The sequence below is a fragment of the Argentina silus genome (assembly GCF_951799395.1).
Source record: "Argentina silus genome assembly, chromosome: 4".
Taxonomy (NCBI): Eukaryota; Metazoa; Chordata; class Actinopteri; order Argentiniformes; family Argentinidae; genus Argentina; species Argentina silus.
Window position 1 is genome coordinate 18,380,456 of NC_139658.1, and position 14,795 is coordinate 18,395,250.

Genomic DNA, 14,795 nt, shown 5'->3' on the forward strand with positions numbered 1-14,795 from the left:
ATAATTTTCAATATATTACATCATGCTCACCTGATTTAACCGTAGATTGTCCAATAAAACCATAGTGGGTGAAATGACAAGTAAGTAATTTTGGCATACACACGCGCACACACACACAATTTGGGCATATCGGGCTAGGGTTCATACTTGAGTAAAAAGATAAAATCTCAAAATTGAAAACATTATACATTTAGTCAATATAATCAACAACAACCCGAGCCATTAAATTATGAATTATACTTTTCGAATAATGTATTTAAACCAGAGCATGTAATCAGAGATAAACTACTTTTTAGTCATAGTTAAACTTTTAGTTTTAGTTTAAACTACGTATGACTGTATGCGTTGGCTTAAATGGGGACTCTTAATGTGAAATGTGATATTTCATCTGAAAGTGCTTGACCATGAATAGCATTCGTTAAGCTCGCCCAGTCCACAGCCGGCGCACCGGGTAACTACTGATTACATTCGATTTTATAGCGGGACCTCCCGGCACGAGCATGAGTATGAAGGAATCGGGCATGAGCCTTATGTCCCGTTCAAAGCTGACTCAAAACAATGTATGACGATACGCACGTGGAGTAATGGGTCAGGATTCTGTATTTTCACATGCCAAAGTGTTTGCTATTGATGAAAATGACTAATCGCTGTATGTGCCATCCAAAAAGGACATCATATATGGATGGAAAGAACATGATGTATGTTCTGAAAGAAACGACATGCTGCTTTGTTTACAAGGAGACCCGCCGCAGTAGCGTGCCGCTCCGCCCTTCCCAATTTAGCCACGGCCATCTCCCGGTTCAGACTAATCGAACGAACTTACTGCTGTCTTCTGTCATATTTACGTTTTCCACGTAGTCGAAGAGGAGGCCACATCAACCGACTCGGTGCTTTCAATTTTGTTAGGGAATGCAAAGAGTATCGGTCATGTTTGTTTAATTTGCGTATCGCTTGAAAACTAGAGAGAACGAACGATCTGTTCATAAGGTTAGAGGGAGAGGAACCCCGCTACCTTCTCTCTGGCACTGTAAGCCGGTGGGCGAGTGTGCCTGCTTTTTGCAGGCTAGCTCTCATGCTAGCTAGTTAGCTAACTACCTTCCATTGCAGGTTGTCGTCGTACTAGCCGCTGTGTTACGGCTTGTTATTTGATATCAGTACATTCTTCGTGTGTAAATTAATCATGGCAACTAGGCGCCTGACCGATGCCTTCTTATTAATGCGGAACAATGCAATCCAAAATCGGCAGATATTGGCAGAGCAAGTGAGTACATACGACCCCCGTCGTACTCTGAGTACACGTAGCAATGCTGCGGTGAGTCTAACGTTAATCGTCTGGATCGTTTTGACGTTTGATGTGTGTGATTTAGAATAGCTAGCCAGCTAACAAATTCACATGCTAGACCATAGCTGCTCGTTAGCTAGCTAGTGGCCATCTACCAAAAACAAGCTGGTTACTTGACTTGCTGGGTTTAGCTGTCAAGCTACTTACAAGCAAGGTGCCTGTCAAACAAAGTTTATAGCTAGTCGTACCACGATAGCACACATCTGCCTGAGTGCATGCATTGTGGGACTTCTGTTGTCCTTAATTTGCATTTCCTGTGCAGCCAAACATATTTTGCCAACTCATCTTATTGCATACCTTCAGGTGCATGCATTTTCTAAATGAGAAAATCATTTAGAGCTATGCATTTGTCATGCAAAGGAACTAATTTAAAGGAGAAGGCAGAAGTTGATATTCATTTTAGGGACAACAGTACTGGCCAAAAGAAACCACAACAGTGCATGCTGCTAACTACCACCAGGCTCTGTTATAGATGGTCAAATGTAACATTTGTCGTGTTACATTTCATTAGATGTGTGTGTGTGTATTGAGTAGTGTGTGGCCTTTGGATCTGCCTTGAACTTTTATTATTATTATTACTAATATTATTATTATTGTTGTTGTTGTTGCTGGGATGCATGCTGCCTGCTACAACCTCTCTTTAGGTGTTTGCTTGTCCCCACCTGTGTTACTTTAGTTGATCTTGTGCTCTTTGTTGGTTGTGGTACTGTTCTATACTTCTTTATCTCATATGACTAAACCTGAGACAGTAACCTAGTTGGAGAGATTTTGGTGTAAGCTTATTTTACATTTCAGTCATTTAGCAGACACTCTTATCCAGAGCGATAAGTTCATTTGTCTCAAGTAAGTGAATCAATGATACATCAGAACAAGTGCCAAAAGCAGTCACAATGCTTATTGTAGCTTCATTTCATATAGGCCTATCCTGCACTGTTAAGTTCAGACCTCTCCCTTCTCTTTCACAGGCTATGGTTATGTTTACATTGAGAGATTGCTGTTATGTCTTGCACCTTCTTAATTTTAGATCTCAATCCAGATTCCCTCACTTTTGATCCACTGCTGATGTTGCCAATGGTACTGAGCACCCAGATGCTAAAATAAAATTTAAAAAAAACACTTTGTGTTTGGTGATACAGTATGAAGACGTAAGATCTTACTTTGAGAAAAGTGTGTTTTAGGCAATGGATTTTCCAGTTTTATTGAATAACATACCCACTGTTTACTAGGGTTTGAATTCAACCATCATATAGACTAGGTGTTCCTGGAACATCTGAGATGTGTTCCTCTTGTTTTATGGCTCTGTTCCTCTCTCATAAGTACTGCATGCCTGCATCTCTTCTTTCTCCATATTTGTGGTTATTCATTTGGGGAGGGGGTTGTATTATCTTTGCAGTCACACTCCAATCTCAGTCCTTGATTTAGGGACACAAGTTTGTAGAACCTCAAACCTGACTGAAATATACTTTTACATTTTGGAACCTCTGTATCCCTCATCTGTGAGAGTGCATGCAAAATGTCTCTGCTCACTGCTTATTGTCTGGGGCTCACTTTCTTTCACTTCTGTCCATCTCACCTCTTCCTCTCTCCTCATTGGATGGGACTGCGCTGGTGTCTGCCAATCACATTAGGAGCTTGATGAGGTACTGTCCAATTTCCTCATTTCTGAACTGCATTATAAACCTCCGCAGCTAATGAGGCGCATCGAAGAATTAGATGCCTCACTTTGCAAGTCTGCAAACAACAGTCTCAAATGGAGTATATCTTAAGTCATTTTTTATTGTTGTTCCTGTCAGCTGGCTGATGACCGTATGGCCCTGGTGTCAGGGATCAGTCTTGACCCAGAGGCTGCCATTGGAGTCACTAAGAGGCTGCCCCCCAAGTGGGTAGATGGGGTGGATGAGGTAAGAACTAGTGTAAAGCCCTCTCCTACTTACACATTTGAATGGTGTGTTCTTGGTTGAGTGGGTGTAGTTTGTGAAAACTGAAATTCAGTCTTCATTTCACTATTAGCATACCACTTGAATTACACCACCAACTCATGGAAGCCCTACCTTATCTAATTTAAAATGCAATAGTCTTTTTGCTCATTCTACTCTGTCTAACACGTTGTTGCCTTGGCATTCAGATACAATATGAAATCACTCGGGTCCGGCAGAAAATGAAGGAGCTGGCGGCCCTTCATGACAAGCACATGAACCGTCCCACGCTGGACGACAGCAGTGAGGAGGAGCATGCCATAGAGATCACCACTCAGGAGATCACACAGGTAGGCAAGTAAGAAGAGGTCCATAGAAGTCCATAGAAATGGCCCATTCAGTCAAGTCATTAGGTTAGAAACCACTGTTTTGGGAAACTGCAAGCAACATGTTCTGAAAATATCTGCCTAAAAAAAGACAACGCCTATAGAGAGAGTGCCTGGCTAATCGTATTGTTATGAATGTTGTTATGAGTTCACACAGTGAACAGTTGATCTGGTGACATTGGAGACTAGTTTAATTTTTTTTTTAATTTGCACGTCGACTATTGCGATACATTCTTGTGGAAGGACATGTTGTTCTTGGATTCTGAGTACTTATCTCTTTCTCTCATCGGTTCTTTGTCCTCTCTTTCTTGTGTGTGGGTGTGTGTGTGTGTAGATGTTCCACCGGTGTCAGCGTGCAGTGACAGGCCTGCAGTCTCGCTGTGGCCACTGCACAGAACAGGAGGAGAAGCTGCTGAGGAATGTTGTGTCCTCGCTGGCACAGAGCCTTCAGGACTTGTCCACCAACTTCAGACACACACAGTCCAGCTACCTGAAACGTGAGAGCGCTCCCTTGGAGGAGCAGTGGTGTGTCACATGCTTGTGAATTCATTCACTCCTTGGAAATCTCTAGTGTAAAGAAAACATCTCTCCAATATTTGCCTCCCCCCTCTCCTTCACACGTCTCTTGAACACTCTTAGCACACATTCAATTCCCTCCACCCCCATATGACATGTTAATGTAATTACTATCATGGATGCTTTCTTTTGCAGGTATGAAGAATCGGGAGGAAAGATCCAAGCACTTTTTTGACTCCGGTCCTCTAATGGAGGAGGATGAAGACATTGCACTATATGACAGGGTGAGTTACACCAGAAAGCAAAGCATACCTCAGCAGTCGTGACTTGCACGTGCTCTTTGTTCAGCGTTATCTTGATGTAACAGAGGAAGTCACCGCTGTGTTGTAACAATACTAATCTGTATGAATCCAGTCCCATATGGTTAATGTATACATCCACAGACAATGTTTACATACCTTCAGTGTTTTTTAGATGGGTAGCATTACAATTTTTTTTTTAAGTTTTCTGTCTTGAGATACTGTGAAATATGCTCTGGAGTTTGCAAGGTACAATGAGTACATTATCAAAATAAGGAAAATGTTTACTTTGGACTGTAAATCTGTGTGCTGTTGGCCTGACACATAATATTCCCAAAAACAAAATCACTCAACCCATATATTTCTGGGTCCCCAGGGGTTCACAGACGACCAGCTGGTCCTGGTGGAACAGAACAGTGTTTTGGTGGAGGAGCGAGAGAGAGAGATCAGACAGGTTGTTCAGTCCATCTCCGACCTAAACGAGATCTTCAGAGACCTGGCTGGAATGGTGGTGGAACAGGTCTGTGAGAGACAGTCGTATTTCAAAACTTCATATTATTTTTACTCACATCATATACATATATATATATATATATATATTTTAATATACAGTTTTACTTCATATTATTTAAACTAACATCATATATATATCGCAGTCCATTTAGCCATTGATTGTTACTTTGCTCACTTTGATATGACTAGAAATGGCTAAAATGCACCATATTAACATACAGTAGAATTAGTATATGCCAGTATGAGCTATTTATATGCCTGACTGTATGTATGTTCTTCTAATAATACTCTCTTATTCCAACATCAGGGCACAGTACTTGACAGAATTGACTTCAATGTGGAGCAATCATGTGTCAAAACAGAAGATGGTTTAAAACAATTACAAAAGGTGAATAGAACAAAATATCAAACATTGTTGGTGTTTTTGACATTGAGTTGTGCTTAATAGCTTTAATTAAGCCAAATTATTATTATGTCCATGAAAAGGATTAATATATTATCTGTTGTTTAAGCTTTGGTGTACTTTTGTTCTCCCTTTGTTTTCTTGCAGGCTGAACAGTATCAGAAGAAAAACAGAAAGATGCTGGTCATTTTAATTCTCACTGTTATAGTGGTCGTTCTAATACTTATTCTATTTGGGACAAAGTTTTAGTGATGCATTCCTTTGCTTTTGGTAGGTCTGTGTGGTGGATGTTTGGTGTGCTTGTATGAGGGTCTTATTCTGTACTTCAATGCGTACTGCCTTTCCTGACTACCAATCAACATCTGAAGAATCATCCTTCCAGCATCCCTTGCTGTATGGCTCATGGAGATGTGTTGAGTGCATGATCCATAAGAGAGGACGGACAGCAAATGTCCCTATTAAACTTTGCAACAGGCCTGCACACACACCCACTGTCTGCCCCAATATCCTCTTGCACCTGACTATATCCCATGTCCAGATAGAACATGGGCATTGCTGCAACAAACGCAGAAAAAACACTCCTTAAATTCCCTCTTGGAAGACTACTGATAAATCTTCATTTTCCTTGATTTTGGAGCAAATGTGTGTTTTTGTGTAAAAGTAAGTACCATCTGTCTAATGTTATCGCAAGCTTTATCCATATGTCTATGAGTGAGGAACATTAGTATATTTTGGTGTTGCTCTTATGGACCTCTGGTCACTGCAGATCCTTCCGCATTCCGATGTGCATTGGTTTCTATCTTTAAGAGGAAAAAAACTGTCAGTGACTGAACAACATTGGCTGATTCATTTACCAAACATACATTTTTGTATTGAGAGCTGTACTTTCCCACACTACGGTCATGTCTCTTTTTACCAATGGTAGTCTCTGTTAAGGTGTACATTCAAATCACTTGTTGACTGTTTTCTGTTGTTTTCATGACTCGATTTCCCAATATATTATCCCCCTCGCAGTTTGCACATATCGAAAGACTGATGGGTTTGGTATCATGGTTGTAACTACTGTCTCCTGTATAATATGAAATGCTAATTATTTATTTAGAATTTAAAGTTGTACAAAGGTCAAAGTGTTTTGTCAACAATGGCAAAAAAAATATATTGAGTACAGTGTGTTCATGACCTGAAGGGGGAGTGATCATGGTGAAGTACACCCACTACCTAGCAGGTGTGCTGCTTTACCCATTCCACAAAGACAACACAAGATGAAGTTCTCTTCGATACTATTTTACTGATTGTAATGAATCATCATCTGTTAATTGGAAAGGAATGGACTCATTTCCCTTTCAATTCTGTATAAGATATACGCTTTACATGTTTGCTCAAGTGCTCTTTGAGCTGAAATCATGGGTAAAACTTCATATCCAAGACATTGCCCAAGTTCAGTTGCACAGACTGCAATGTGAAATCATTGTTGATGTTGTGATGTTCTGTGTGAAAAGAAACTGCTCGGTCCCAATGGTACTGTAATTTTTTAACGGTTGTGGATGTCAGCAGATTTTTTTTAAATAAACATGGAACAATATGTGTTTGGTGGTTTTATTTTTGGGAAATGCAGGATGTAGCTACAGCAAGCTGAAAGTGTAAAGGTCATCCATGGGTGCTCTGTCGCTCTAAAGATGGCGAATGTGGTGCTCGAGTTCAAGGTTTCTGCCGGAGACTCGGAGCCCCAAAACCGCCCGGTTCTGATTGTCGGTCAACTGACTAACCTACAACAAGTAAACTGGACTCACGTCAATGGGAAATTGCAGCCGGCTGTTAGCAAGGAAGTAAGTAAATAAAGAGCTGTTGCTCGCTTGAAATGAGTAGCGTCCGAGCTCCACCGGCAAAGCGCTCACCTGTCTGTCCGCTCACGCTAGCTGAGCAAGAAGGGTTAGCCCCCTCAGCTAGCTTGTCAGTAGTGACTAACATTCTCCTCTCTCAATTAGTATAGCATGTAAGAAATACATTTGATGATAAAATGGCATTAACATCCATACTGATGTAGCTATTTAGCTACTTTGTTTTGATAATGGTCCATAATAGCTAGCTACTAGTAGGCTAGCTAGCTAGTTAATCTCTAAGTCAGATTTGATCTAATAATGGTTGCTAGCGGCTAGCTCTGAATGGTATCTTTGCTAACTATCATGAGTCCTAAGACAATGGTGGCCGGCAAACACCAGTAAATATAGATATTGACCGAAAAAAAACAATAGTATGACCTGGCAGATGTGTACTTATATAATTAGTTAACTCAACCCAGTTGTAATTTCAGCTGTTTGTATGATTGAATCAGTTATGAGTCTGACAGAAATTTCTCGTTGTAAATTATAGGATTTGCTATAGTTCCATTTCATCCACATATAAACGAATCTACTGTACGCCTCCTCGTGATGTACTTTGGGCAAGTCAGCTGATATGATTTGCTCAGCGAAAATCATGACTTGAGATTTGGTCTCTTCATTGCAATAATAGCCCCGAGCCTATACCACGTGTGAAAACAAAAGCAGCTACATTCACTAAACCACATATCTACAATTCATATCTCGTCACACATTTGCGCATAAAACATGAATCTTAAACATTTGCATGTTGCTAGTGCTAATGAATGAACATTGTTTCACCAGGTCTGGCAGGCAGCCCTCAGTACTCTGAACCCGAACCCCACTGACAGCTGTCCTCTGTACCTGAGTCATGCATCGGTGGCAGCCCTGCCCTCCCGGGTCAGCAGACACAACAGCCCCTCCTCTGCCCACTTCCTCACCCGCCTTGTCCGCACCTGCCTGCCTGGAGGGACCAATCGCTGCATCCTGGTCAGACCCTCTCACTGGGATTTAAGTCATGTAGCCTATTGAGAAGCCAAATAATAAGGGCCTATATTACCCTTTTAGATGGAAAATGTCTAAGGTTATGCCCCAGCAAGCAATATAGATCACTACATACTTCTACATACCTCTACAACTGTTCCAAAGTCTCAAGTAGATACAGACCTTTGCTTAGTGTTTGCAAAACATTTTCATCAAGGACAATATGCGAGAAGACTTATAATTTCAGTCTGAACATTCTTACCTTTTGTATTATTAATGTTTAGTTTTTTTCCTTGTCCAGATGGTGTGCGAGCGGTCTGATGTGTTTGCCTCAGCCTGTGCCATCGCCCGGGCCTTCCCCCTCTTCTCCCGCCGCTCCTCGTCCTCCCGCAGGACTGAGAAGAAGCGGCTCACTGTGGAGTTCATCACTGTGGGCGAAGATAATGGACCTCTGGACCTCACAACACTAACGGTACCATTCTGCTGAAGTTTGATTCTGTCTCATTGTCTTGAGCTGTTGTGGTGACTTAGACTTAGTTGATTTAGATTCAGATATTGTTGATGCTAGTTTGTTAGCACATCAGCCAACGCTGTAGTTCCTGCCAAGTTGCGTCTCTGATTAAGGGATTGTATGGTATAGTTTAATTGAAGAAATTAACCCCTGTGTTGTTTTTTGCAGTCATACACCTCGGATGCAAATGTTGCTAAACATGTATTTTCACTGACTCATCCTTTGGTTCTTGCCAGTGTCTTTCTAATGCCGCAGATGGAGTGAGATTGGCAGCACGGATTGTGGACACACCGTGCAACGAGATGAACACTGATCACTTCTTAGATGTAAGTGAGATTCAAGATTCAAGATTCAAAGTGTTTATTATCATTGGCACAGTAGAAAACATGTTTCCCTGTACAACGAAATTCTTACTTTGCTGTCCGCAGAATGCCAACCAATGTAAAATATACAATACAAAAGAATATACAATATATACTAAACAAATGTACAAGACAGCAAAATTTAAGGCATAAAATAAGATCTGTATGGTGTTATGACAGAGGCCAGTAGCATCCAGTGCCAACGTAATCTATAGTGACGATAGGATGCGTATAACCATTCCACTTGGAATGGACATAAGTAGTAACCTGTAGGCTCTTTTGCAGTGGCTTCTTCAACAGAAATGAAACACTGATTTGTAAATGCAGTGGGTAACCCGCTCATTAGTTTGTCTGTTTATCATAAATGTAATATATTTTTTTCTTCAGGAGATCAAGGCTGTGGGGACTGAACTGGGAATTACTCCCGTGATCATTCGTGGAGAGGAACTGAAACAGAAGGGCTTTGGAGGTACTGTGTCAGCTATTGAAGAGTCAGGAGGCAGCTGTTGTGATGGCAGCCAAGCGAAGCCTTGTTGAAAGTGTACAGTTGATATTTTAAGCAGATTTATCCATAAACTAAAACCCACATTTTGGGGGAAAATGTTGCTTATCAACATACAATTAATTATGTTTGTTCCTTGTTTCAAACTGGTTTCAAACTGGTTGTACCATTTGTGGTCATTTTGGTTTTTTTCTTTCACTTCCACTTCCCTTCTCTGAGTTTTGTGTCAGGTTATCTTTGTCTTTTCACTCTGCTTTGTAACTCTCTGTCTATGCAAAACATAGAATGTTTATTATTATTAAAACAAATTATATTTTGTTTTACACAGCGGGAAAAAGCTTGTATTGAGATTTGTTTTATGATCTAATGAAAAATCAATTATGTCATGTGATCCAGTTCAACCAGTCTCAGATCATTTGTTGAATTACTCTTGTCTGTTTGTCCCCTCAGGGATTTATGGAGTGGGCAAGACAGCTGTTAACCCCCCTGCTCTGGCAGTGCTCAGTCATACACCAGCTGGTACCACCCAAACCATTGCGTGGGTGGGTAAGGGCATTGTGTACGACACTGGAGGCCTTAGCATCAAGGGAAAGGTAAAAAACGAAGACTAAGTTATAAAGTCTTGGATTCCTAATTTGATATTCCTAGTGATAATTGTATCTATTCCCTCAAGGGTTGTCCCTCAAGTCTAGACTCTAATTCAAATATTTGTTGCGAGCTACCAAACAAGTGTTCAGTTACAATAGTGTAAATGATTGACATCCATTTTATTTCCTCAATAAGACCACAATGCCAGGGATGAAGAGAGACTGTGGTGGAGCAGCAGCCATTTTAGGAGCTTTCAAAGCCACTGTCAAACAGGTGAGGTCTACTGGAGTTGGATGAATAATAATAATACATTTATTTATAGAGCACATTCGTACAGAGATTGCAGCTCAAAGTGCTGTACATAAAAAGTCAGAGAAACAATAGAAGAAAAGTGATAGGAAAACAATAAATAAACAGCAGTAGCCTACATGTTAACATGATACAAGCAATGGTAATAGATAAAAGCACTATTCAAGTAAAACCCAAGCAATACGGACCAATAGTGCAATAGAAAGCCGTAGATAATAAAATTAAGTTCTGTTTAATTGGTATCACCCTTAATCACTGTTACAGTCTAAAACGGTTTCATAATGCCCCAATATGAAAGACAATACGTGATGGCACACGACACCCCCCAACCTTACGAAGTTGATGAAGTTGTCCCTAGACACTGATCTAAGGCCAGTGTCACATTCCTATGGACAAGGTTAGGATTTGGGGAAGGTATACTCGTACTCATTCTAGATCAGCAATGTCTAATCTGAGCAGCAGATTTGCTGTTAAAGCCATTTCAAACCAATCTCCAATCTTGGTCTGCAATTTATAGATTGCCCATCTATAACAACAAGGTTGTGTGCAAACTGTGAGATTACATGTCTTTGTTTCAGGGCTTCAAGGATAGTCTCCATGCTGTGTTCTGCCTCGCAGAGAATGCAGTCGGCCCAACTGCCACACGGCCAGATGATATCCACACTCTCTACTCAGGAAAGTGAGTGTGTCCCTGACTTCTTGACTGGCAACCCAGTGCCAAAAATTAACTGATTGATTTAGCCAATAACTTGTTACAGTATTGAGTTATACTTTGTGGTTGATTCATACTGTGAGATTTTGGTCATATGCTGTTTGTCTTGCATGTGAAGGATGTATGGTTTGAAAATAAATGAATAAAAAGTTCTCCCTTCTTTTCTTGTTTTTCTAATGAAGGACAGTGGAGATCAACAATACTGATGCTGAGGGCAGGCTGGTGCTGTCTGATGGTGTGGTGTATGCCAGCAAGGACCTCTCTGCTGACATCATCCTGGACATGGCCACTCTGACGGGGGCACAGGTGGGTTACAGCCTCTTGCAAGGGAATAGCACTGGAGCTTCAGACACAACACAGTGATCTACATTATGTTGGTGCCCCACATGATTTTCATTATCACCTCTGGATGTATTATTTGTATCGTTTTGCCCATTAAATTAATTTTAATGACTTGCCTTTGAGATCAGAGTACGCTACATTAGACTCCTTATGAGTGCACATTTGATAAGCACACAAGTCACAATTGAAATGTTGTTGTCTTTATATAGCTCTGGATATTTGCATGCTCTGGTTTAGTACAATCTGAATTCCAAGCAGTTGCTTCTTTGAGTGGACTGTATTGGTAAAAAAAGGAATGCAACAACAGGGGTGGTTAAATGCTAGGTATTAAATGCTGGCACAAAGAAGTGACAGCGTAGCTAGATCATGGAGCCGCTCATAAAAAGTAATTAGAGATGTTGTATTTTACAGCCAGTGCACTTTAGTCGAAAGTAACAGAAACTGATATGTGCAAAGATTAACTTGGGCTTGTGACAGTCATAATAACCAGCATAAGGTTTCACCTTTGTTCTTCATCCTCATTGACATGGAGCCAAAACCTGCCAAACGTGTCAAAACAGTCTCACGAATGGTGCACCTCGGTGCACTTCCTTTTTTGCTGTTGCCTTGGACAATGTACTTGATATTTTAATGTTTCTTTGGGTACAGTGAAGGATAACAGATGGAGTGTTTGAAAATGTTATTCTCAAACTCAGAGCACAGTTTATGGTGACAATGCCACAAGAACATGTGATAACCCTCATGATGCTTTGATGAAAGATCACATGCAACACACTGGGTATTTTAGCTACTCAATACAGAGCAATAGTGACTTTGGTCTGACTCATAAGTAAGCAGCTTTTTTGCTGACCATCATAAATTGCCACTTGAGAGGCATATTGCACAATTTTCATGTCACGCTACTGTTTGCTGTTCTTTGGAATTAAGATCCATGGGCTCAATTCAATGAAACCTCCATTACAATTATTTTTGAAAATGTTTTAATGTGTTTAAGTTTCCCCTACTTTCAATTTAGTACATCGCCATCATACCTGTCCTAAATAAAAAAAATTCAACATAGTCATTTGTTATTTCTTTCAAACAATGGTTTCCTTTGTGTCTGTCCCTCCCAGGGAATCTCCACAGGGAAGTACCATGCTGCAGTAATGACCAATAGCGAGCAGTGGGAGGCGGCATGTGTGCGTGCGGGACGCACCAGTGGAGACTTGGCTCACCCTCTGGTCTACTGCCCAGAGCTGCACTTCAGCGAGTTCACCTCAGCAGTGGCTGACATGAAGAACTCTGTGGCAGTGAGTGCCGTACTCCACTGATGCACTTATGATCAACAGTGCGTGATCAACAGTCATAGTGTGCTGCAGAATTACCCCTCTCTGTAGGCCTTCGGCCACCTGGCTTATGAAAGGGCAAGATTCGGCTAACTACTATATTGCTTACACCTCCGCAAACTTCTCAAGTACTGAGAATCACACACATGCCTACGGGATAGGGATTCAGGATTCAGGGTCCTACTTCTGTGTCTGAGCAGAATTGGGGATCACAGGTCTCACATTCTGTTGAGGGGTTATTGTTCTGCGGCACATTAGGACTGTTCTCCCAAATTCTATTGTAGTGTTTTTTAATATATTACCCTCCTACAGTGTATATTTGCCATCAAGAAAATATCCCCATGGGCCATGTATGATGAATATTTTTGATTGAACCATGATTGAACTGATTGAACCCTTGTGTTAAATGTAGGTCATGGTTATCATGTTGAGTGTTTCACACATTGTCCTTATTGTCAAATAGGACCGGGAGAATGCTCAGAGCTCTTGTGCTGGCCTCTTCATCGGCTCCCACCTGGGCTTCGATTGGCCTGGGGTCTGGGTCCACGTGGATATTGCCTCCCCTGTCCATGCTGTGAGTACCAGCGTCACTGTCCCAATCACATGGGAATCGCAATAACAATATTTGGGACTAATTGGGGTATCAAACCTGTTTATCAACTCAAGATCCATGTTAGCCTATCCCTATTCAGACAAACTTTGGGGATTAGCCCAAGGGATTAGCCCTGGGGCCTAACAAGAGCCTTCAAGTCTTGGGCAAGATGACTCATTATGACCGGGTAGCTCACGAGTTCACCCCCACAACACTTAGACAAGGCATAACCTGTCCTGGTTCTCTCTCTCTTTCTCATGCAGGGAGAGCGTGCCACAGGCTTTGGTGTGGCTCTACTCATGGCCCTGTTTGGCGAGGCCTCAGATGACCCAATGCTGAACATGGTGTCTCCTCTGGGAGTGGCCAATGCTGCTTCAGGGGACCAGATGGAGAGGGACTGCAAGAGGAGGAGACTGATCTAAAACCCTCACAGATACCCCTATTCCTTGGCCTCACCAACTCCACAACTGCCACAAGACAAACACACCTCCACTCCATTCACCAGTGTTGATTGGGTCTTAAACTAGGGGAACAGTGGGGTGTGAAAGTGTTTGTAGTACCAACATGCCTCATTCAACTAGTCTAGGTTTTGATTATTGGTTGTTGAATCAGGTGTATTTGTAATGGGATGGAACAAAAGCCATCACTTACTTGATATTCTGAAGACCAGGTTTGATGAACACCCCTTTACTATGACATGCACTGATCACCTAGAAAGCATTTCCACCCTTCAGTTCCTCTCCTTAAAGGTGCAGTGATTAAAGAATCTGAAAAGAGACTGACTGTCATTGAATTTATTTGTTTCTGTCCTTTTAACAGTTGACGGGGATGATGGTTGTGCAACTACATTTATTTGCATGTTTGCACTTAGTGTCTTGCCTTCCTGAAAATCTAAGTAATATCACTATTATTAAAAAATTCACCACAGCTATGAAATCAATAAACGCAACAGTTACAACAAACATGAGGTATGTAATCCTGTGTGATTGTCTCCATTTCTGTTTCTATGTATTGCTTGAGCAATTTGGCTTGTTTAGTTTAACAGGCGAACACATATTTGTTTGTAGCCACAGCTTTAGCTTATCCACTAACGTCAAACCCGTCATTCTGGACATTGGGGAAAATAACCAATGTATATAAAAGCTGGATCTTTGGAATAAATAATTAAACAATCTGCCTTGGACTTGGTTTCTTTGAACAATGAAATAATTCGAATTGACAGTAGAAATGCGTCAGCATTCTCAAATGACGTAGTAAGCAGTAAACAATCAATTTGTGCTTGATTGATATGGACAAGAACAATATCTGGATGTTTCTTCCAACCACTGCTTTCA

The 14,795-nt window shown here is 41.1% G+C and overlaps 2 protein-coding genes across 4 annotated transcripts; both read left to right on the top strand.

Annotated features, from left to right (window-relative positions):
* Nucleotides 1-863: 863 nt before the first annotated feature.
* Nucleotides 864-6,957, top strand: stx16 (syntaxin 16). 3 transcript variants are annotated; one of them, XM_083667987.1, is made up of 8 exons: nt 864-1,312; nt 3,136-3,243; nt 3,468-3,608; nt 3,979-4,141; nt 4,356-4,444; nt 4,836-4,979; nt 5,280-5,360; nt 5,523-6,957. In XM_083667987.1, the coding sequence occupies exons 1-8, from the start codon at nt 1,181-1,183 to the stop codon at nt 5,622-5,624; spliced, it is 960 nt and encodes a 319-aa protein (XP_083524113.1). In that variant the 5' UTR covers nt 864-1,180; the 3' UTR covers nt 5,625-6,957. The 3 variants fall into 3 exon arrangements, with proteins under 3 accessions (XP_083524113.1, XP_083524114.1, XP_083524115.1); XM_083667988.1 differs by having other exon boundaries at nt 864-1,261; XM_083667989.1 differs by lacking the exon at nt 864-1,312 and adding an exon at nt 1,319-2,982.
* Nucleotides 6,958-7,032: 75 nt separating this feature from the next.
* On the top strand, nt 7,033-14,635 carry npepl1 (aminopeptidase like 1). The gene is made up of 12 exons (XM_083667986.1): nt 7,033-7,201; nt 8,039-8,224; nt 8,520-8,690; nt 8,966-9,055; nt 9,479-9,560; nt 10,044-10,186; nt 10,377-10,454; nt 11,069-11,169; nt 11,385-11,508; nt 12,657-12,833; nt 13,333-13,443; nt 13,725-14,635. The coding sequence occupies exons 1-12, from the start codon at nt 7,052-7,054 to the stop codon at nt 13,881-13,883; spliced, it is 1,572 nt and encodes a 523-aa protein (XP_083524112.1). The 5' UTR covers nt 7,033-7,051; the 3' UTR covers nt 13,884-14,635.
* Nucleotides 14,636-14,795: the final 160 nt, after the last annotated feature.

Excerpts from the sequence above, each read along its gene's own strand:
- npepl1 (XM_083667986.1), top strand. The coding sequence starts at position 7,052 with ATGGCGAATGTGGTGCTCGAGTTCAAGGTTTCTGCCGGAGACTCGGAG. Across the intron at positions 10,187-10,376 it reads GCCTTAGCATCAAGGGAAAG|ACCACAATGCCAGGGATGAA; the intron begins GTAAAAAACGAA and ends TTCCTCAATAAG. Across the intron at positions 13,444-13,724 it reads TTGCCTCCCCTGTCCATGCT|GGAGAGCGTGCCACAGGCTT; the intron begins GTGAGTACCAGC and ends TTTCTCATGCAG.
- stx16 (XM_083667987.1), top strand. The coding sequence starts at position 1,181 with ATGGCAACTAGGCGCCTGACCGATGCCTTCTTATTAATGCGGAACAAT. Across the intron at positions 3,244-3,467 it reads GGGTAGATGGGGTGGATGAG|ATACAATATGAAATCACTCG; the intron begins GTAAGAACTAGT and ends CTTGGCATTCAG. Across the intron at positions 3,609-3,978 it reads CCACTCAGGAGATCACACAG|ATGTTCCACCGGTGTCAGCG; the intron begins GTAGGCAAGTAA and ends GTGTGTGTGTAG.